The 23,987-nt window shown below is 41.3% G+C and overlaps 1 protein-coding gene across 1 annotated transcript in view; it reads left to right on the forward strand.

Moving 5' to 3' along the window:
- Window positions 1-23,987, forward strand: part of gcn1 (GCN1 activator of EIF2AK4) — a 112,826-nt gene that overhangs the window by 87,243 nt on the left and 1,596 nt on the right. The window contains exons 46-57 of the mRNA XM_052031982.1: window positions 1,053-1,214; window positions 1,480-1,572; window positions 6,280-6,423; window positions 6,834-7,103; window positions 7,866-7,979; window positions 8,498-8,728; window positions 9,741-9,934; window positions 10,522-10,636; window positions 11,171-11,267; window positions 12,607-12,755; window positions 19,272-19,379; window positions 21,491-21,709. Of these exons, the coding sequence (XP_051887942.1) occupies window positions 1,053-1,214; window positions 1,480-1,572; window positions 6,280-6,423; window positions 6,834-7,103; window positions 7,866-7,979; window positions 8,498-8,728; window positions 9,741-9,934; window positions 10,522-10,636; window positions 11,171-11,267; window positions 12,607-12,755; window positions 19,272-19,379; window positions 21,491-21,709 (1,896 nt within the window). The remainder of the gene's footprint in view (window positions 1-1,052; window positions 1,215-1,479; window positions 1,573-6,279; window positions 6,424-6,833; window positions 7,104-7,865; window positions 7,980-8,497; window positions 8,729-9,740; window positions 9,935-10,521; window positions 10,637-11,170; window positions 11,268-12,606; window positions 12,756-19,271; window positions 19,380-21,490; window positions 21,710-23,987) is intronic.

The raw sequence follows: 23,987 nt of genomic DNA on the forward strand, positions 1-23,987 counted from the left end.
CTGAACAATTGCACTTTCAAATTCCCAGCAATCTAGACTGTCACCTTCCATTCACCTCCATATTTATGCAATGACTGATGCTTTCAATTGCAATAAAGATTCCTATTTCTATAGGAGCATAACATAGTAAAAATTCCCAAGGATCTTTACAGGATTATCAAATGAAAATATTAAAGTAAGGTACATAACATTATTAGCAGTAAGAGTAGGCCACTTGTCTCCTTGAGACTGCTCCATGATTTAATAAGATCTCAACTGATCTGACTGCAACCTCAACTCTGCATTCTCATGTACTCCCAGAAACTTTGCTTATCAAATATCCATCTGCCTCTGCCTTAAAGATATTCAAAGACTCTGTTTCCACCACCTCTTGAGGAAGAAGTTTGCTATCATTCAAATGTTTTCGGGCAATCGAGTAAAACCTTGGTCAAAGAGAGAGATCTGAGGAGCATCTTAAAGTTGGAAGGCAGGGCTGAGACTTCTGGAGTTTGGGGCCTTGGAGCTGAAGGCATGGACACTAAAAAAGGAATGGTTAAATGTGGAGATGTTTCAAATCATGGTTAAGGATTTCAGCAGTTGGTGAAAACAAATGGTCTTCATGGTGGCACAGATATGTGGCTGCACCCTGACTTTTAACCTTTTAAAGCCTTTGTCTAAATTAAAGCCATTACTTCCTCAACACTGGTCTCTACCTTGGAATGGCCCTCTTCTCTGCTTTACTGTCGATTTGGATTTGATTTCATTGAGGTGGGGAATTGGTTGAACAATCCTTCTGTTGATCTGGCTGAAAACATTGAAAGTACCACTTCCTGTTCATTATTCTACACAAGAATATAGATAACCTTGGTTTCTCTACTACTCTCAACCCAACCCAGTTCCTTTGTTGGCTGATATGGTCCTATTTCCCTCTTGAGGACAGCCCTCATTCCTTCAAACAAAGTCATTGTCCCTTGTATTATTTCTGAGAATTTTGCCTGTAATCCAAGGTCTCGTTTTATTAATCATACCACAGAATATTTGTGATTCTGACTATTTCTCTGCTCTCCCGCCAGGTACTTGTCTTCTCTGAGTCTCTCGTTCCCACAGTACAGAAGGCCCTCTGCGACCCCCTTGAAGAAGTCCGTGAAGCTGCTTCCAAGACATTTGAGCAGCTTCACTCAACAATTGGGTATCAGGCCCTTGATGACATTCTTCCATTCCTGCTGGAGCAACTTGTAAGTGTTAGAGTTGGGAAGGTCCTGGGGCAGATGTGTTTATCCTATTGCCTCAAACTTGGAATTTCTTCCCTAAATAAGTCTGCCTCTCTCCTTAAACTCCACTTATAGCTTTTTTCTTTCCTGCCTGGTTGTGTGCTGAATTTTGTAAACCCTTCTGTAAATCATTTTGAGACTTGTATTAAATATATAAATGCACATTGTTGCACTTTTGTTGATTGGGTTGGGAATGAACCAGTATCGCTGATTATTCTGTCTATTGCAGAATGGTGTGGAAATGGCAGAGTTTGCTCTGGATGGATTGAAGCAAGTGATGGGAGTAAAGAGTCGAGTTGTTCTTCCCTACCTAGTGCCAAAGGTATGTCGAATGTGAATCCAGCATTAAAGAAAACCTAACTGTACAGCAAAATGTGTATCAGAGTTTCTAACATTGTGTAAGACCATAGACCATAAGACAAAGGAACAGAAGTCGGCCATTCGGCCCATCGAGTCTGCTCCCCCATTCTATCATGAGCTGATCCATTCTCCCATTTAGCCCCACTCCCCCGCCTTCTCACCATAACCTTTGATGCTCTGACTGCTCAGATACCTATCAATCTCTGCCTTAAATACACCCAATTTTGCCTCCATGGTTGCCCATGGCAACAAATTCCACAGATTCACCATTCTCTGGCTAAAGAAATTTCTCCGCATCTCTGTTCTGAATTGGCACCCTTCAATCCTGAAGTCGTGCCCTCTTGTACTAGACTCCCCTACCATAGGAAACCAACTTTGCCACATCTTCTCTGTCCAGGCCTTTCAACATTCGAAATGTTTCTATGAGGTCCCCCTTCATTCTTCTGAACTCCAAGGAGTACAGCCCAAGAGCCGTCAAACGTTCCTCATATGTTAACCCTCTCATTCATGGAATCATTCTAGTGAATCTTCTCTGAACCCCCTCCGACGTCAGCACATCCTTTCTTAAATAAGGAGCTCAAAACAGCACACAGTGCTCCCAGTGAGTACTCCAATGCCTTATAGAGCCTCAACATCACATCCCTGCTCTTATATTCTATTCCTCTAGAAATGAATGCCAACATTGCATTCACCACCTTCACCACCGACTCAACCTAGAGGTTAACTTTTAGGGTATCCTGTACGAGGACTCTCAAATCCCTTTGCATCTCTGAATTTTGAATTTTCTCCCTATTTAAATAATCGTCTGCCCATTTATTTCTTCTACCTAAGTGCATGACCATACACTCTCCAACATTGTATTTCATTTGCCACCTCTTTGCCTATTCTCCTAGTCTATCCAAGTCTCTCTGTAGACTCTCTGTTTCCTCAACACTACCCTCCCCTCCACCTATCTTTGTATCATCAGCAAACTTAGCCACAAAGCCATTTATTCCATAATCCAAATCGTTGATATACAACATAAAAAGAAGCAGCCCCAACACGGACCCCTGCGGAACACCACTAGTAACCGGCAGCCAACCAGAATGGGATTGCTTTATTCCCACTCTGTTTCCTGCCAATCAGCCAATGCTCTATCCATGCTTGTAACTTTCCTGTAATTCCATGGGCTCTTATCTTGTTTAGCAGCCTCATGTGCGGCACCTTGTCAAAGGCCTTCTGGAAATCCAAATACACTGCTCTTTATTCAGTTGTTGACTAGAAATTACCAGGAAGGAAAGTGTTTCAATGTTTCTGATAGCTGGTGTTTTTGTTTGACAGAGGAGAATGCTAGCTTTCATCGGTAGCTAATGTAGGATAGCTTTAAGCATTAATTGCCATCATCCAGCAAGTAGTTTTTAGACACTATGTTACCACAAGACAAGGGAGCAGAAGCAGGCCATTCGGCCCATCGAGTTTGCTCCAAGGAAAGGGAAAATAGACATGAGAAATGGGGAATGGGGGAAAGAAAGAAAAAAAACCTATTCTAATCCCAATTTCCAGCCTTATCCCCATATCCCTTGATATCCTGACTATTTAGATATCTATCTATCTCCTCCTTGAACGCCCCCACTGATCTGGCCTCCACTGCTGTACGTGGCAAGGAGTTCCACAAATTCACTACCCTCTGGCTAAAGAAATTTTTCCTCATCTCTGTTTTGAAACTGTACCCTCTAATTCTAAGATTGTGCCCTCTGGTCCTGGACTCGCCCACCAAGGGAAACAGCCTAGCCACATCTACTCTGTCCTTTCCTATCAATATTTTAAATGTCGCTATGAGGTCCCCTCTCATTCTTCTGTACTCCAGTGAGTACAGTCCAAGAGCCGACAAACGCTCCTCATACGTAAGCCCTTTCACTCCTGGAATCATCCTCGTAAATCTCTGAACCCTCTCCAACGTCAGCACATCCTTCCTAAGATGTGGGGCCCAAAACTGCGCACAGTATTCCAAATGAGGCCTCACCAGTGCCCCGTAGAGCCTCATCAGCACTTCCTTACTTTTATACACTATACCTCTCGAAATGAATGCCAGCATAGCATTTGCTTTCTTTACCACCGATCCGACCTGGTGGTTAACCTTTAAGGTATCCTGCACGAGTACCCCCAAGTCCCTTTGTACTTCCGTACTTTGAATTTTCTCTCCTCCTAGATAATAATCTGCCCGCTTATTTCTGCTTCCAAAGTGTACAACTGCACATTTCTCAACATTGAATCTCATCTGCCATTTCCTTGCCCATTCTCCTTCACTGTCTAGGTCCCTCTGCAACCTTCCTATCTCTTCAATACTCCCTACTCCTCCACCTATCTTGGTGTCATCCGCAAACTTAGCCACGAAACCATTTATTCCATTATCCAAATCGTTAATGTACAAGGTAAAAAGGAGCAGTCCCAACACCGACCCCTGCGGCACACCACTAGTAACCGGTAACCAACCAGAATGAGATCCTTTTATTTCCACTCTTTGCTTCCTGCCAACCAGCCAATGCTCCACCCATTCTGTTATCCTACCCGTAATTCCATGACCTCTCATCTTATTAATCAGTCTCTTGTAAGGCACCTTGTCAAAGGCCTTTTGAAAGTCTAAATACACAACATCTACCGCCTCTCCCTTATCCACCTTACCTGTGATTTCTTCAAAAAAAACTCCAATAGGTTGGTCAGGCAGGATCTTCCCTTCACAAAACCATGTTGGCTAGGACCTATCTTGCCTTGCGCCTCTAGGTATTCCATAACCCCATCCTTGAGGATAGATTCCAATAATTTTCCCACCACTGACGTCAGACTAATAGGTCTGTAATTTCCTTTATGCTGCCTCCCACCTTTCTTATACAACGGAACTACATTTGCGACCCTCCAGTCCTCCGGAACCATGCCGGAATCTATCGATTTCTGGAAAATTATTGCCAATGCCTCCGCTATCTCTAAAGCCACCTTCTTCAGAACCCAGGGATGCACCTCATCCGGTCCGGGAGACTTATCAGTCTTTAGCCCATTTAGTTTTCCTAGCACCTTCTCCCTAGTAATCTTAACTGAACTCAGTTCCATTTCGTGAGACTCCTGACTAACCGGCACATTGCTGATGTCCTCCACAGTGAAGACCGATGCAAAATATTCATTCAATTCCTCTGTCATCTCTCTATCGTCCATTATAATAGCTCCTGCACCGTTATCAATTGGTCCTATATCAACCCGTGTCTCTCTTTTACTCCTTATGTATTTAAAAAAAACTCTTAGTATCCTTTCGAATGTTATCCGCCAACTTCCTTTCATAATTCATCTTTTCTTTCCTAATGACCTTCTTAGTTTCTCTCTGCAGGTTTTTAAAAGCTTCCCAGTCTTCTGTTTTCCCACTAATTTTTGCTTCTTTGTACGCCGCCCCTTTTGCTTTTATTTTAGCCTTCACCTCTCTCGTTATCCACATTTGTGCCTTTTTTCAATTCAAAACCTTTTTTTCTTGGAATATATCTATCCTGCATTTTCCTTATTTCCTGTAGAAATTCCTTCCATTTCTCCTCTGCCGTCCCTCCAGCCAGCTTACTCTTCCAATCAATTAGGACCAACTCCTCTCTCATACCATTGTAATTTCCTTTGTTCCACTGAAATATTGATACACCAGTTATCAGCTTCTCCTTCTCAAACTTGAAACTGAACTCAATCATATTGTGATCACTGGTTCCCAGTGGTTCCTTTACCTTTAGTTCCCTAATCACCTCCGGTTCATTACACAGCACCCAATCCAAAAATTATGTAAATGAAACTTGGGTAGATGCCCTGCCATTGGTTCCAGCTGTTGTTAATCATTTTTGTCTTGGGACATCAAGAACAAGCAGAATGCAGTTGGATGTTGACTATCATAACATATGGAAGCTATATATCCTACCACATTCCAACTAGCTGGAGTGATGAATCCTCCAGATGTGCGATAAACTGCTAAGGGGACAGTGGGAAACATTGTTTACAGAGGTATTCACATGTGTGCATAGCTGACCTTGACCCAAGATGAAGGCGGCGGAAAGGTAGGGGTTTGGATCTGATGGGATTACTCTGCTTGCTGGTAGCTAGCGTGGTCCTGATGGGCTGAAAGGCCACCTGTGCTATAATAGGAAGAGGAAGCCTTGCTTCTCCCTGCTACTTCAGTTCCAATAAATGGCAGCAATGGCATCCAAACTTATCCCTAGCAATTTTCGATTGGCACAGTTGTTAAGTGGTCAGTCGTATTGAAACCAGTTAAGCGAAATGAATCATTGAAAATTTTACATTGTTTATAAAAATGAAATTGGCAAAGAATGCAGAATGTTGCCACAGAGTGTAAAACAAATTGAAATGTGCCCTCCAAAAATTGACAGAGACGGAATGCGCTGGCAGTACTCAGCAGGTTGGAGGCATTTATAAGGTGTGAAACGGAGTTAAGTTTTCAGATCATTGATCTTACGTCACAACTCATTCCTCTAGGAATGATTCCAGTTTTCATCCCTTAACCCAAGGGAAAACCCTCTAGGTATATAAAACAGCACAGACTTGTGTCATTGAGAATTTCAAGTTCCCAACAGATCATTAGTAGTTTGATTTGGAATCTTTCATGATAAAATAAGAATTGCTCTTCAATCCCTTTGCTTTTCTCGTTCTCTAGCTTATAACACCACCAGTGAACACACAAGTGCTAGCATTCCTGTCTTCAGTGGCAGGTGATGCATTGACACGCCACCTCAATGTGATCCTACCTGCTGTCATGACTGCGCTGAAGAACAAGATGGGAACTGATGAAGAGCAAGAGGTGAGAATCTGTGTGTGTGGGGGGGGGGGGGGAGGGGTAATGCTGCAAATGAGCCCCAACAGAAGCTTTGAACACGCATTGAATAACTATAAAAGTGACCTTTTGTAACTACACAAGAGCACACAGTCCTTTATTTCTTTGACCATCTATGAATGTGCAAAGGTTATTTTTGAAATTCTCGTGTTGTTCAATATCAGACATCCTAAACATTTTACACGAAGTTATGGTAGTTGTAGATTTAAATATTGGATCCGTATCTTCCATCTGCTTTGTCCCAATGTGTAACATTGTTCTTAATATAGATCCTGGATGCATCTGTCTGTTGGATACTGCCATCCTTCACCTTCAGTGCTTGTGACCATTCTTACCTTTTCAGTCATGCACTATTGAGATATTTCCCTTTCCTGCAGGAACTGGCTAACTGTCAGACAGTAATTTTGTCTGTGGGAGATGAGATTGGTCAAAGAGTCATTCTAGAGGATCTCCTGGAAGCAACAAGGAATTCGGATGTTGGGATGCGCAAAGCTGCAGCAACGATCATCAATATTTACTGCTCGAAGACCAAGGCTGACTACTTTGGCCATGTCAGGAACTTGATGTCTGGCTTGATCAGGTTGCTCAATGACTCGGATGAGACTGTCCTGAATGAGAGTTGGGATGCTCTAAATGCAATAACCAAGGTACTTTACTGCCTGTGTGCGCTTGGAGGGTGGGAAGGCCTGCTGAGTTCTGTTTTGCTTAAATTGCACTGAAGCTTTGCAGTGAATAACCTTGACTAAGAATTATTCATCTGCCTTCAAGACTGTGACTCAGACTTTGCTGGTAAATGTCTGCAGTTCTGAACAAAAGTGAAGGTCCAGGACTTCCAAGCTTACACAATTGAACATGGAAGTCCTAAAGTTACTCCCCATTAGTTTGTGCTATTTACTTCCATGTGTTCCACTGCTGTGTTCTAGTACTTGAGTTTTGATCAATTTGATGTTTTTAAACTCTCAGAATTTTTAAATTTAATTTTTTTAATTATAATAGTTTTTAAAATGTTTCAGAATAGTCAAAGACATTCAGAACAATTTAAAATCCCTGACAGCTTTGAAAGACAGCAGAGCTGGCGACGTGGCTTGTTACTTGCCAGAGCTGTCAGGGAAGGGGTTTCTCCACTGCATCATTGGAGGTCCTGTTGCTGCTCAAGGCTTATCACTGTACTCTGGGCTACACCAGATAGGTTCAGGCATAGGGTGACCACAGGCTGCAGTTACTCACCTGTGCCAGCAAATTTCGGGTCAATGTGCATTCACAAATGGATTTGCTAGGTAATTCATTATCTAGTTTGCTGCAAAAGTAAAATTATAATTGTAAGATTTAACGAAGCTATTTTTAGGATACTGATTTGGATGCAAAGATCTCTAAGCAAACTTTGTACTTTCATCTTCTTTGTCTATTAGAAGCTGGATGCTGGGAGCCAACTATCACTCGTGGATGATCTACACAGAGACATCCGTGCAGCAGCTGCAGAGGCCAAAGGGGAGCATTTACTGGGATTCTGCATTCCCAAGAAAGTAAGAAAATGCTTCTGGGCATGAATCAACGGATAACTGTTCTGTGGCAAATTCTCCAAAGAATAATGTTTTGTTTTGTTTATACTTTGGTGCTGAAAGCTGTGCAGAAATAAATGTTGAGGCTGCCAAAGTAGGAGAAATGAAGAAATTATAGGATGCTGCATCAATATTTTAGGGTGCAAATTAATAAAGGTGGAAGTGATTGAGAATAACTTTCAGAAATGCATTTGATGGTTTAGAACAGAGTGAAACAGCTTGATTGGTTTTGATTTTATCAAGCATTACTAACAGAGGGGGAGACTTGGAAAGAGGGATCGTTTGTTTCTGTTGTTTTGGCTCTAGTTCACATGGTAGAACGGGTGCCTGGTTTAAATCCAAGGGATTAACTGGGATTCCAGAGAGCACTTTGACATAAAATTTATTAAGAATCTATTCAAAATAAGTGGATATTCGGTATAGTTTTGTTGACTTAATTTTGTTAATATTTGGTAGAGAATCAATGTAGCATGTTATTGCAGGGTGTTACATCAATTCTCCCCATTCTACGAGAAGGCATATTGACCGGAAGCCCTGAGCAGAAGGAGGAAGCTGCCAAAGCCCTTGGGCTTGTAATCAAGCTAACTTCTGCAGAAGCACTGAAACCATCTGTGGTGAACATCACTGGACCTCTAATTCGTATCTTGGGCGATCGGTTCAGCTGGAACGTGAAGGTTGCTCTCCTGGACACCCTCAGTTTATTGCTCAGTAAGGTAAGAACAGAGGCCTTGAACACCAAATACATCCCTTTTCATTCTTCCATTTTTGCCTTCCCACTGATTCCCTGCCCCACTCCCCGTCCCACTTGTACAAAAAGATGTCGTGGCTTCAGGATTGAAGCTGTAGCACAAGATTTACATGTTTATAGTAAGTAACAAGATATGTAAGTATGGAAGGTGGAAATAGGTTTACTATTTGAGAGAGTAATAGAAATGTATTGGGGTTTATATTGATGGTTGAAATATAATTACATTATAATAAAGCCTTACTGATTAAAGGTTATTCACTTGTTTTTAACCATTGTACTGTGGAGACCCACAAAACAGAAGATAACAGACACATTGACTTCTTGCAGACAGTCTCAGTATGGTTATCTACCTGGAACAGTATTTAATCATAACTTCTAACCATTATCTTTGGTCTCTTGCTCTTCTTGGATCCCTTCCAACTTTTGCCTTTGTATCCAACAATTTTTCTCATTTCCCAGGAATGGAGCCATAACTTGCATCTTGCCAAAAGTAACTCTTCAGTTTATAATGTTCCCTCCCCAATACATAAACCACATACTGTTCAATATATACACTATCGGATGCTCTCAAACAATTCCGTCAAACAAATTATCGGGTTTGCTGTCAGAATATAATGAAGCTACAAATATAAACAGTTCCCTGCTGTTTGCCTAGCAGTTACATTCTTTCCACTTTTGTGAATCAATTGTGTATCTCCACAGTTCAGCTCCTTCTCAGCATGGATAACCTTGCATCTTGCTGAACAAGGAACAGACGAGGCAAAACTATTATTATGCCCTTTCATGCCAAAACTTAAGTTAAACTCAGAAATACACAAGTTATATCCAGTAATTTTTTAGTACTGGGGCTAACTTGGCTATTGTTATGTAGTGCATGTCTCAATCAAATGAGGTTTTGCTAGCTGAAATGTGTCTTTCAGTGCTGAATTGGTGTTTGCTTAATTGCTGTGTTTTTATGATGTATTTCTGATGTACAGGTGGGGATTGCCCTGAAGCCTTTCCTTCCACAGCTTCAAACCACCTTCACAAAAGCCCTGTCTGATACAAACCGTGCTGTCCGCCTAAAAGCAGCAGAAGCTCTTGGAAATCTGATAGTTATTCACACCAAGGTGGACCCATTGTTTACTGAACTGCTGAATCTAGTGCGGAATGCAGATGATTCTAGTGTGAGGTACGTGCCAGAAATTCAAGGGAGAGGTGGGTTTTATTGCCGCATGAGCAAGATTCTTCCTCCAGAAATTTCAATGTGCATAGTGAATTGCCTTAAAATCTACTGTGTGCACGGAGCACCAAGGACCCTCCTTTGAAGCAATTTGACACTAGATGATAAGCATATGGAGACACCAGTCTGTACCATGATGAGAGGAAAAGTATTGGAGTGGTAGAGCAGGAGGTGCTTAAAATCAAGTCAAATATGTAATGTATATGCAAAATAGTGTCTAAAGGTTAGAAAGATTCTGGGAGAAGAGCATGAATCTGTTTGGCTGAACTTTCTTAAGCAGGTGCTGTTTATTGGGTGGCTGTCCATTTACTTGTATGGGGCAATGAAGCTGTGCATAAAGATTAGGGAGGCCATACTTTAGAAGTCTCGTGTTTGAATGTTTGTTCAGAGCATTTTGTTTAGTTTCTTGGGAAGGACGTTAGACGATGCAGTGTTTTCTTTATTCAGGCCTTGTAGGTCATCAGAATCATTGAATTAAAATTATACTATTGTATATTTTAGAGATATAGACTACTTAAATTTTACTTTACTTTCAGAGAGACTCAACTTCAGGCCCTGCGCTTTGTCATCCAAGGGGCTGGTGCCAAGGTTGATGGAAATATACGGAAAAACATCACCACTTTGTTGTTGGGCATGCTGGGGCATGATGAGGTACGGCATGAAGAGGTTGGGAAAACTCCTGGTTCACTTGTTACTGCACAGTAAATTGGGAAGGTGGTCAAATACCATCGGATGACATGTTCACCTGACTCTAAATGTAATATGAAGTCGTACCTTGAGCAGGTGGCTTTACATAGGCTAAAAAATGTAATACAGGCCATCCTTAAGAACATCTGTCTTAAGGGTACCCCTACATACAAAAGAGCTGCCATATTATTAAATTCAGAAGTCTGACATATGTAATTACGTTCACTCCCCTCTTTCTCGCCACTTTCAGTAATTGTTCTTTCATATCAGTTTTATGTGCTTTTGCTGCCATTCATTACAATACTTAATATACTGAGTGTTTCTTTTTGGTGTATTTTCTGACTTATGTACAAAATCAACTTATGGACATCTGTAAAAATGGAACCCAGGGATGGTCTGTATATCAGTTGTTCGATTTATGAGGACTGAGTGAAACTGGTGGAGTATTTTGTAATTTTCCTTGTATATTGCAGTTCACTACAGTCTTCTCTTTCTCAGGATGCCACGCGCATGGCTTCAGCTGGTTGTTTAGGAGAACTGTGTTCATATTTACCAGATGATGAACTCGGTACAATTCTCAAAAACCACCTTTTGGGTAAGTGATGAGCAACATGACTACTGCTGGAGGGGAATCCTTCCCAGTTACCTGCTGCTCCACATGTGGAATACTATGCATCAATTATTTAAAACACCATTCTCTAGGATTATACCAGAACTGAGAATTATCACCTTCAGGGAAGGCTGAGCAAGATGGGTCTCTTCTGTCACTTGAAGGAAACCTATGAAAGGGTTTTTCTGGGGTTTAGATGGCAAAAAAAAAAAAGCCACCATGTGTGTAGGGCGACAAGACGAATGAGAAATTAGCTATCACAAGGGGTATTTTATAGAAAAGCTATGGAGGCATCCAAGTGGAAGCTCATTAAGCACTGGGATGGGGGGCAAGGGGCGGAGAAAGGGATAGTGGGACATGCATATAGGGTTAAATGAGGAAACTTGAATAGAGCTTAAATACTACAAGAGACAATGGCCTCTCTCAGTATTGTATACTCAAATGATGATACTTCCATTAACTTGGCACAGCCTGAGTTTTTCCACTTCCCACTTAGTTTCTGGCATTGGGTCTACCCCAGTTTTGTTTTTTCATGCTGTGATTTTGCACCCATTATAAACTGTTGTTTCCACAACTGCTTTTGAAAATTGTAAATTCAGATTGTAGAAAGTGAATTTTCAGCTTGGAGTTTAGTCTCCCCCTACATCATTCCCAAGAAGAGGGTGACCACTGACAAAATGCTAAGGTGCACAGTGTGTAGCTCCTTCACTAATGAGTCAGAAGGTTTTGGGTTAAAGTTTGTGGAAGGTCGTTATTTAAATGCAAGTTTAAACTATTGGTTCAAGTAGTTTAATACAGCGAAGGTCAGAGGTGGTAATTAAAGATAATCAATTCTCAAAAATTTAACTCTTGTGCTGTTTCTTTAAAGCTGAGCTGCCCAACTGTTCATGGATTAGGGCAGTTTAAAAATAGACTGTTCTATTCAAAATGATTTTCAATGTCACACAATTTGCATCCACCAAAAAGTTAATTTGGAAAATAACTTCAGATTCAGCATAAGGATCAACTCGTATTTCACATCTGGAAGCATATGAAGAATAAAATGTCCACGTTTAAAAGTAAAGATGGTGCAAATAGGGATGGGTCTTGTCCCTTGCTATCCTTATCGATCACGCTACTGGGTTCCCTCTCAGATCATTGAAGACTTGAACTTCCATTGGTCTTTCTGGTGTGTTACACCAACAACACAATAGTGTATTTATCTGAGCAATTATGTATTAAAGGTAATTTATTTGCTCTTTTGCCTGATTGCAGACTGTGTTCCTTAAACACAGGTAACTGTTGTGTTGGTAGAATTATTGATGTCGCAAGTCTTTATTTGCAGCTGATGTATCTGGTATTGACTGGATGGTGAGACATGGACGGAGTGTGGCCCTATCGATTGCAGTGAAAGCAGCTCCCAGCAAGCTTTGTACACCCGAGTACAATGCAAGTATATTGGACATGATTGTTGCCAGTGCTACAGCTGACCGGGTAGGCAGTGGTACCCATTTTTTCTTTCGTTTGTCAAACCTTCATTGACAATTAAATTATTCCACAGCCAGGCATCATTTGGATCTTCGATTCTGAGGAAATCACACCCGAAGCACATCTTTCCTCCTTGCATTTTATTCACATACTTGCATAGATACACTTTCAGTGCCTTGACTTTTTTGCTGGTTAGAAAATCTCTCTTAACATTACTAATTTTACTTTGCAATCCATGGGTTCACAGATGGATTTCAGACATTATCTCACTCATTTTCATTTTATAGTTCAAAAGCAAAATACTGGAGATGTTGGAGATTTGAAATAAAACCAAAAAAGTGCTGAAAGTGCTCAGCAAGTCGAGTGGCATCTGTCGAGAAAGAAAGGTTAAAGTTTTCGATTGATTTTTTGTCAGAACTGGCAATAGTTAGATGCACACGTTTTGCAACCCAAAGAAGGGGAAGAGGATATGAAAACTAAAGGATGGGTTTGTGAGTGGGTGGCAGGAAAGATTAGGTGACTAGAGGTGATAGTGCAAGGTAACAAAAATGTAGAGATAAAAATGCAGGCTGTTTTTTTTTATTCAAGGGATATGGGCTTGGCGTCCCTAGTTGCCCTCAAGAAGGTGATGGTGAGCTGCCTTCTTGATCTGCTACAGTCCTTAAAGTGTGGCTATATCCACAATGCTGTTTGGGAGGGAATTCCAGGATTTTGACCCAGCGACAGTGAAGGAATGGTGATATATTTCCAAGTCAGGATGGTGTATGATTCAGAGGGCAACTTCCAGGTGGTGGTGGCCCCATGCTTTTTCTGCCCTCATTTGAGCTGGTGGATGTCGTGGGTTTGGAAGTTGTTGTTTAAGGAGTCTTGGTGAATTGCTGCGGTGCATCTTGTAGGTGGTACAAACTGGTGCTACTGTGTCAGTGTGGAGTGAGTGAGTGAGTTGTGGGTGGGGTGCTTATCAAATGGACTGCTTTGCCCTGTATGCTGTCGAGCTTCTCGAGTGTTGTTGAAGCTGCACTCATCCAGGCAAGTGGAAATTATTCCATCATACTCCTGACTTGAGCCTTGGAGATGGTGGACAGGTTTTGAGGAGTTAGGAATGAGTTACTCGCCACAGGATTCCTAGCCTCTGACCTGCTCTTGTAGCCGTGTTGTGTAAATGACTACAGTTCCATTTCTGATTAATGTTGACCCTTAGGATATTGATATAGTGGAGGACTCAGTGATGGTAATGCCATTGAATGTCAGGGGATGATAGCTGGATTTCCTTTTGTTGGATACCATCACTGCCTGGCACTTGTGTGGTGCAAATGCTACTTGCCACCTATCGGCCCAGGCCTGGACATTTGGATGTGGACTGCTTCATTAACTGAGGAGTTGCAACGTTGTGCAATCATCGTGATCTGAAATTACCAAAGGAATTTGAAGGAGCTCTGGAAATCTGGAACAAAGATGCTGGAAATGTTACTTTCCTGAAATTGGTTGAGTTCTGTGAGTCCAGAATGCTCATGTGCCCAGTCAGAAGATGAGGTGCACTCAAGCAGTGTTGAACTTCACTGGATCAGTATGGGATAGAACAGATTTTGAGTCGGAGTGAAACAGAATTAAACTAACAGGTGACTGGAAGTTCAGAGTCAGGCTTGTGGTCTGAATTGTGGTATTCTACAAGGTGGTCATCCAATCACCATTGTGGTCTTGTCTAGAATTGAGAGAATAATCATTAGCAATGAATACAGTACATGGAGTTGAAACAAGTGCATGTTAACATAACTGCTTTGTGTGGAAAGTGCTCTGGGCCCTGAGTGATAGAAAGGGAGGGGGTAATGGGTAGGCGTTGTATCATCTTCGATTGCCTGAGAAGGGAAGTGGAGGTGGAAGAATAAGCTGGAGGGAATGGTCCTTCTGTTGTGCTGAAAGGGGAGGATGTATCTGCTAGTGGTACCACACTGCAGCTATCAGAAATTGCTGAGGATGGTCTAATGAATGTGAAGGTTGCTGGGTTGGAAAGTGAGAAAGAGAGGAATCATAGCCTGAAGGCACAAGAGATTCTGCAAGTGCTGGAATCCGGAGCAACGCACAAAATGCTGGAGGAAATCAGCAGGAACCTGAAACGTCGACTGTTTATTTCCCTCCATAGATGCTGCCTGACCTGCTGAGTTCCTCCGGCATTTTGTGCGTGTATGTTGATCTTATTCCTGGTTCTCGAAGAAAGAAAGAGGTGAGAGCAAAAGTCCAGGAAATGGAACAGATGTGGTTATGGGTCCTGTCAGTTGTGGTGGAGGGGAATCCACAGTTGAGGGAAAATGGAAGACTGATTGGAACCACTGGTATGGACAGTGCCATTGTCGGAATAGTTGTGACAGAGATCTAGAAACTGGGAGTGTGGAATGAAGTTCTCCCAGGAGATGGAATAGGAGGATATAGTCCAGGTAGCTCTGGGAGTCGGTGGCTTGTATTGGATACTGGTCACTGGCCTGTCCCTGAGGTGGTAATGGAGGAAGAAAAGAGTCAGATGAACCACATGAAGGCAGGTGTGAGTGGGCCGCATGAAGGCGGGAGTGTGGTGGGCCATGTTAAGGTGATGAAGAATGAGAACAAGAAGCAGCTTCAATGTAATCATCAGTGAACTGGAACAAGAGATAAGGGATACAGCCCTGTGTTGGACTGAAGCGGAGAATTTTCCACATATCCCACAAAGGGACAGGCATAGCTTGAAGCTGTTGGGGTTCTCATAGCAACATCTTGGAGGAAGTGAGTGGGGTCAAAAGAAGTTGCTCAATGTGAGACCAGATTCTGCCAGGTAGCAGAGGGTGTTGGTGAAGGGGGTCTGGTTGGTCTTCTGGTAAAGAAGGTCCTTGGCGTTTCTTAGGGATTGGAGTGGTGAATGGAGAGGTAGAGAGATGGATTTGTGAAATCACGTGATATCCAGTGAAAATGACACATTTGGGGCAGGAAACGCTGTGAAATTGAAGGGTGTTAGAATTATCACAGATGTAGGTGGGAAGAAACTGGTCAAAGTATAGAAAGAAGGAAATGAGTTCTTTGGGATTAGAACAGGCTGAAATGATAGATCTGCCAGGACAGTCTTGCTTGTGGATCTCAGACTGCAGGTTGTGCATGGTCAAGGAACTCAAGGCTGTGGAGGGGCCATCTCCAGAAGAAATGAAGTCGGCAACACATTAGAGAAACGATGGCCTGCGTCAGGTGATATAGCCATGGTCAAGAGGAACGTGTGAGGCAGTGTCATAGAGCTGGTGTTCAGTTACTGCAGAGTGGAGGTTATTTTGTGTTTATCAGCTTAGAAATTGGTTCATGTTTTTTCACTGGTTCGACTGTAGTTCAAGCTCAGTGACTTTCACTGGAGTAACCAGATCCTTAAAAGCAGCCGACCAATCAAAACTGCACAGTTTTTCTCTGCACAAGTCATCTAATCATTCTCATGCAAATATTTCTTTTCAATTTTAAAAGTGCTTGTGGGTTCTGCATCTGCAATGAGCTAGTTGAAGCAAATGTTGTTTTCTTGCTGTATCTGTGTACTGGTTTGTTTAGAATTTTCCAAGTGTAAAGATTTTATTTAAAACTCCGCTTCAAATATGATTTTTTTTTTGTTTTTAAAATGTTTGTCCTCCTTGCCTTGTCACTGTTTACTCTGTTATAGTTCTGAAAATTTATAATGTGTTAATCTATGATCATCTCTGCCATAGGGGAAAAGAGAACCTAAATTCTTCTTCCATTGACTCTGCTAAATTACATGCACCTTTTCTATCTTGGGTATAAAAGGTGACATTTGTATACGGTATTCAAATACAGTGTTCATCTATCGTGTAAAGGTCAACGTGATTTTTTGAACAAATCAGCAAACATTGCATTTTTAAAATCTTGCACTTTTAATGATTGGTGTATTTGGGTGGTGTTGGCAATCTGCTGGTTAAAATTATTCCTTTTGCTTCCCTGTTAAAATTTTAATTCAGATTTCTCTACATTGAACTCCGGACACCTAACTGCCCATTCTGCATCATGATAGTTTTCATCAATACTTGAATTTCTTTGGTGGGGAGTTTTCATCTCAGGGCTTTCTTGTTTATCTCTGAACAACTGTGAGGTGGTAGCAGGGTGGGTGTGGAATGGAAATATATATTAGTTGATAGCCATATGTTGATTACTTAAATACCATTGAAAAGCCAGAACATCATCAGCTTCTATATTTACAGTAAACATTGTTTGAGATTTCTTCTTATCCTTTGATCTATCCATTATATATTGGATTTTCAATTATGTTCATACTGCTATAGATTATTTCAAAACAATTTCACTTTTTATTATTACAATACTAAATTATTTTTAAAAACTTGCACTATGCAGTATTCCCCTTCTAAGTAGGTGATCAGACAACTTAGCATCTGATTTAATATAATTACAATGTGTAATAGAAAGGGCCTTAACTAATTGCTTAACTAGATTTTTTTGCCCTTGGAGCCCGATCCTGAACACTGTTCAGGTCCCACTCCATGCTGACACAGGCCTGATGAGCTGTGAATGGAATTGAACATTGCAATTGACAGCTATGTCACAATTCCAGAGAGATGTTATTGAGGCAGCAGCTGAAGATGGTTAGACAGAGGGTTGACTTGTTGGGTTCTTATTGCCATTCAGTCAAATGCTGCCTTGTTTGAAGACTGCCCTTGTATCATCTCTAGGACTCAGATTTGTTCAGATTTCAGCCAAGATTGTAATAATCTAGAGCTGAATGATCCTGATTGAAACAAAAATAAAATTGGAGAATGCTGGAAATATTCTTCGGGTTAGGCAGCATCTGTGAAGAGAGAAACTTTTATGTTTCAGGTTGATTTTACAACAGATTCTTTCATATGCCTGGTGCTGTTCCTGACTTGCTCTTTTGCATTCCTCGTGGCGCTTAGCTTCATGATAGAGTGAGGGATATACCAGCTCAAGGTTACAAGTTATGATCGATTACATTGCTGCTGCTGATGGCCAACCCCACTTTGTGGAATCCCAAGTGTTAAACACAAGATCTTTTGGAACCTATTTAATGGTGGTATTGCTGCTTGATGGGATGGTTTACCCCAAATGAGGATGAAACTCCATCTTCTTTTGTGTATTTGTCACTACTACCAAAGCTGTCATGGGCAGATATATCTGCAACAGATTTTTCAGGGCGAGATTCATTAGGTTTTTCTCCTTGTGTTATCTCTTACCAGTTCAACAGCTAAGCTTTCATGGCTTAGTCGTTTATGATGCCACTGAGCTGCTTTTGGTGAAGGACTTCCAGGTTCCCATCCAGACTATATACAGTGCCTACAGTAAAATTCACTGTTTGAGCTTATTTTCATAAAAACAAAATCCTATGTAGGCTATGCATAGACCACCAATTAAACTAAAATCTCTTAATTCTCAATGTCATAAGGACAGCTATGTATTTGCTGTGTTCGGGATACACTAATGGCGTTTCATCAGGTTCAACAGAACTTTCATTAAGTCGAAGGCTGAGGAGACTTTTCTTACTAGCCTTCTTGAATAGATGGGGTAGGTAGATGGGAGAAATACAGGACAGTTTCTGAAACCACAATTGGAACCAGCAATCACATGTAAACACACGAGGGACTGAGGGTGGGCTGCTGTGCTGTCTGATACGAGACAAAGTGTGAACAAAATCACATCAGACCCCAGTGCACCAAATTCAAATTTGTTTTTGAAGAGATTTTATGAAATTGCTTAATATTCTTAAAAAATTTTTCCATTTGCTTGAGAATTCTGACTTGTAAATACCAGATAAGCAAGAGTTTCCTGTACTATACATGCTGGAATTCTGAAATAAAAAATAGATTTATGGAAATACTCAACAGGTCAGGCTGCATCTGAGGAGAGAAACAGTGCTTCAGGTCAATGACCTTTGATCAGAATGCTATCTCTGTTTCTCTTCCCAGAGATGCTGCCCAACCTGCTGACTTGTCTACATCATTCTTTCGTTTGTATATCTCTAAAACTAGGTTTTGTCCCTTCCTGAAGGAGCTTCGATAAGACTGCTACCTAAAAATTCCATTGCATAACTTTTAAGTATTGTGCAATTCTTTTCTGGAATTAAATGCAATAACCATTTCCAGGGTTATGTGAAATGACCTGACAACAAGTGAATTTCCCAGCCACCTTATCCCAGGAAAACCCCCTCCTGGTCCAAAAGAAAATTCTGCCTGTCCGTTGTGTTTTTGTTTTGTTCCTTAGACAAAAAAAAAGATCAATGACTTCTGGTGCAGCAACTCTGCAGTATTTCTAAACACATTAACTTGTCTTGAAAACCTCTCATTTAGAATGATTCATTATGTGGGGCACAGTGTGCTAGGGTGGGTGGTGATCCAACTGTGGTGAGCTATATAAAGTTGCTGCTTTTTTTTTAAAAGACTGCATTTCACTGCAGTACGTACTCAGTTATAATATAATTGACTTGAAAAACCTAGTATTCATAAACAGCAACTCAAAATGAAGCCTCATTTTGTTTTGTAGATTCCCATTGCTACAAGTGGAATCCGAGCCATGGGGTTCCTAATGAAACATCAAATACAGAATGAAGGTGGAATAATATCTCCAAAACTCATCACACTACTGGTGAAGGTAAAACCTAACAAATCCAGTGAAGAATAATCCTCAGTGTTAATGATGAGAAATAAGGTAGAAAATGCTACAAGTATCGGGCAGAAGATACAAAAGCCTGAAAGCGCGTACCACCAGGCTCAAAGACAGCTTCTATCCCGCTGTTATAAGACTATTGAACGGTCCCCTGGTACAATAAGATGGACTCTTGACCTTGCACCTTATTGTCTGCCTGCACTGCACTTTCTCTGTAACTGTAACACTATTCTGCATTCTGTTACCGCTTTCCCTTGTACTACCTCAATGCACTGCTGTAATGAAATGATCTGTATGGACGGCAGGCAAAACAAAGGTTTTCACTGTACCTCAGTACATATGACAATGATAAACCAATTTACTCAGCCAGTCAAGCAGCATCTATGGAAAGGGAAAGATTAAGCATTTCCGTTTAATGACCCTTGATCAGGAATTGGAAAAAGTCGTAGATAAAATGAGCTATAGAGAAAGTGAAAAGGGCAGAGAGAACAGAAGGTCTAAGATGGGTTGAAGAGCAGGAGGAATAAAACTCCCTATGGCGCTGGCTGAAAGAGTGGCAAAATCTAGTGAACAGTAAAAGGCTCAGGTGGGAGAGATGTAAATAAGAGGATATTAAAAAGAAGGAAGAGATAAACTGACCTGAATGATGGAAAGGTGAGAATGGCTGGAATGATCAGTCATCATATTAAATTCATTGTTGAATCTGCAAAGTGTAATGTGCCTAGTTGGAAAGTGAGGTGCCGTTCCTCAGGCTACACTTTAAGCTTCATGGGAACAGTGTGCAAGGCCAACGAGGGGGGGGGGGGGGGGTTAGGGGGGTAGAGAACTAGTGACTGAACAAAGGTGTTCTGTAAACTGGTCACCCAGACTGCATTTAGTTTCCCACAGTGTAGCGGGGGACCACACCATGAGCACCGAATGAAGCGCACTAAATCGGAAGACATGCAAATGAATCACTGCTTCACTCGGGGAAAGTAGGGGCCCTGGATGACAGGGAGGAGGTAAAAGTGCCGGGTTGGATAGGAAGGTGCCATAAGAAGAGGAATAGGTATTGGTGGTGTTGGATGACTGAACAAGTTCCAGAAGAAATGATCATCTGGAGTGCTGAAAGAGGAGGGTGCGGCTATCACATTGGAAATTGCAGAGGGCAATCCATTGACGATGGAAGCTGGTTGGTTCGAAGTTGAGGGGAGGGGCACCATAAACTACACTAGGTGGGAAAACAAAGGAGATGAGCAGATGTCTGGAAAATGGAAGAGACTATTGGATCGATTTCACAAGAATTGGAATGGGCAGAGTATTCAAATGCAATTTCATATTCACATTGAACTGGAAGACAACCTGTGTCAAAGTGCTTTCTACTTGAAAAAGGATTTGCTGTTGTAGATCCCACTCTCTACCCACTCTGCATTTTGATTTAACTGAAGTGATTGTTGCCAGATTAATTTCAAATCAGAACCTACTTTCAATATCTGTTTTAATGTGTGTAAAAAAAAAGCTTGCTTTTTTTTTGTGGAATTTTGGAATGTGAGGTATTAAGAAGTTGTTCAATGGACTGGCAGTTGAACCAGAGACTGGGTTCCCCTGCCTGTCGGCTTGTGGGGGAAAAAGCAGGGAATGTGAGTTTAAAGAACAAGACCAGAATGGTAAGTTGGTTTATTATTGTCATATGTACTGAGGTACAGTGAAAAACTTGTCTTGCATACTGTCCAAACAGATCAATTCATTACAATAGTGCATTGAGGTAGCACAAGGTAAAACCATAAGAGTGCTGAATAAAGGGTTATAATACAGAGAGAGTGCAGTGCAGGTACACAGTAAGGTGCAAGGTCACATTGAGGTAGATTCTGAGGTCAGGAGTCTATCTTGTTTGAATAGTTGATTGTAGATGTCATTTGGGAATCCAGTTTAATACTGAAGAATAGGGAAGAAGGCTAAAATAAAATTTCTACTTCTGCTTGCATAATGCATGTAATAATCTTTTCAATTGATGAGTATTAAATATTTTAATTTGAAGTGCTCTCACATATAGTTTTTGGTCTGTTGATAAATACTTAACACTAACTCTCTCCTTAACACTAACTCTCTCCTTGCAGAATTTGCAGAATTCATCAAGTGACGTGAAGCTGGTGGCAGAGAAGATGATCTGGTTGTGTAGTAAAAACACTTTGAATCCACTTGACCCTCAGACAATCAAACCAATCCTGAAAGCCTTGCTTGATAATACAAAAGACAAAAACACCAGTGTGCGGGCATACAGTGAACAGGCCATCGTCAGCTTGCTTAGGTTAAGGGAAGGAGAAGAGTTGTATCAGGTATGTGGAAACTACTAAATAACTTTACCCTCTGTGAAAAGACTATATTAGAAAGATCCTTGCTCATTTGACTTCTGTTAACAAATAATTCTCATGGTCTTTAGAGGATACTTCTAACAGGGTCAGGTATCTGAATTCCTGTTATATATTAGTTGTGTCTTTATTTTAGTCAGATTAACTATTTCTTGACTTTGGCTAACATGTACAGGCTGAAAGGAATTGACCTTGGAGTATTACCATAGAAAATTACAGCACAATACAGGCCCTTCGGCCCACCATGTTGTGCCGACCATCTAACCACACCTAAGACTATCTAACCTCTTCCTCCCACATATCCCTCTATTTTAAATTTTTCCATATGCTTATCTAACAATCTCTTGAACTTGACCAACGTATCACCACCCCAGGCAGTGCATTCCATGCCCCAACCACACTCTGGGTGAAAAACCTCCCTCTGATACCTCCCTTGAACTTCCCACCCATTACCTTAAAGCCATGCCCTCTTGTATTGAGCACTGGTGCCCTGGGAAAGAGGCACTGGCTGTCCACTCTATCTATTCTTCTTAATATTTTGTATACCTCTATCATGTCTCCTCTCATCCTCCTCTCCACTGAGTAAAGCCCTCTAGTCTCCTCTAGTCTCTCCTTGTAATCTATACTTTCTAATCCAGGCAGCATCCTGGTAAATCTCTTCTGTACCCTCTCCCAACACCTCCAGTTCCAGGTCATAGCCTTCCATGTGGTCCAAATAGTAATGCTGGTTAAGCCATATCCGTTTGGGCTCGAGGCTGGGAGGAGAAAAGAAGACGTCAATCCTTTCACTTTATTGCTATACAACATCTCCCAAAATCTGAATTGCTTCTGGATTGTGTAACTCCAAAAAGCAGGCAAAAATTCTATTCAGACTTGCATCTTGTGGCAAATCTTCAATAACTTTGATAACAAGTCTTCAGTTTGGTCACCTTGTTACAGAAAAGATATCATTAAACTGGAAAGAGTGCAGAAAAGATTTATGAAGATGTTGCTTGGACTCGAGGGTCTGAGTTATAGGGAGAGGTTGGGCAGGCCTAAGACTTTATTCTTGGAATACAGGAGACTTGAGGGGTGACTTTATAGAGATGTATAAAACCATGAGGGGTATAGATAGAGTGAACGCACATAATCTTTTTCCCAGAGAAGAGGAACTAAAAACTAGAGGGTGTAGATTTAAGATGAGAGGTGAAAAATTTAAAAGGGACCTGAGGAGCAACTTCATGCAGACGGTGGTGCTCGTATAGAACGAGCTGCCAGAGAAAGTGGTTGAGGCAGGTACAATAATACTTAAAAAGACATTTGGATAAGTACACGGATAGGAGGGGTTCAGAGGGATATGGGCCAAACGTTGCCAAATGGGACTGGCTTGGATGGGCACCATGGTTGTCGTGGACGAGTTGGGCCGAAGGGCCTGTTTCCACGCTGTATATTACTCTGACTCTATATCAACGAATAACACTGGCAATATTGCTGCATGGGTCACATTATTGATCTTTGGAACTGGTTAAGCTCTATATGATAAATTATTATTACAAATTTCATAAACTCTTTTAGCTCGCTGGGCAACACAGTTGGTCTGGATGAGTTGGGCCAAAGGGTCTGTTTCCATGCTCTATGACTCTGACTTGGGACCCTTCACAGATTGGGAATGAAGCCCCATCTGTGGTCTGGTAATATATTGAGATGGAGACTATTATTCTGACTTTTTGGAATCCAATATTAATCATCTGTTTGGTTCTGGACAGTCTACATATTTTCTGAGATGAGGTTGGGTCATTGGATAAAAGCTAAACTAACTACATGCTGAATAATTAAGGAAAGCTTCTGTATTCAAATCTCTCAGCACTAAAATTATTTACTTCAGAGTATTAAGTACCCTGGATGTTACTTACTGGATTAGAATCTACATTCAGTTCTCTCAGGGAGTAGGTGGAAGTTCCTGTAAGCTGGCTCATTCCATTTTCCTAGTGAACACCCAGCGATATTTTTATTCTGAAAAATGAAACTATATTATTAGTTTGAATCTACTTTTGGACAATTTAAGAGCTTTCCCGAAATGTCAGTAATCCTCTCCTTCTACTGCCTTTTGTAGGTTCCCACCAATTTAACTTCCTTTGCAATCATTTGTCTGTGTAGCGCACTGTCAGTTCACTGTGGCACAGCTAGCAGAGCTGCTGCCTTACAGCCCCAGTGACCCTGGTTCAATCTTGACTTCCAGTACTGTCGGTGTGGAGTTTGCATGTTC

The sequence above is a fragment of the Pristis pectinata genome, chromosome 17 (assembly GCF_009764475.1).
Source record: "Pristis pectinata isolate sPriPec2 chromosome 17, sPriPec2.1.pri, whole genome shotgun sequence".
Lineage (NCBI taxonomy): Eukaryota > Metazoa > Chordata > Chondrichthyes > Rhinopristiformes > Pristidae > Pristis > Pristis pectinata.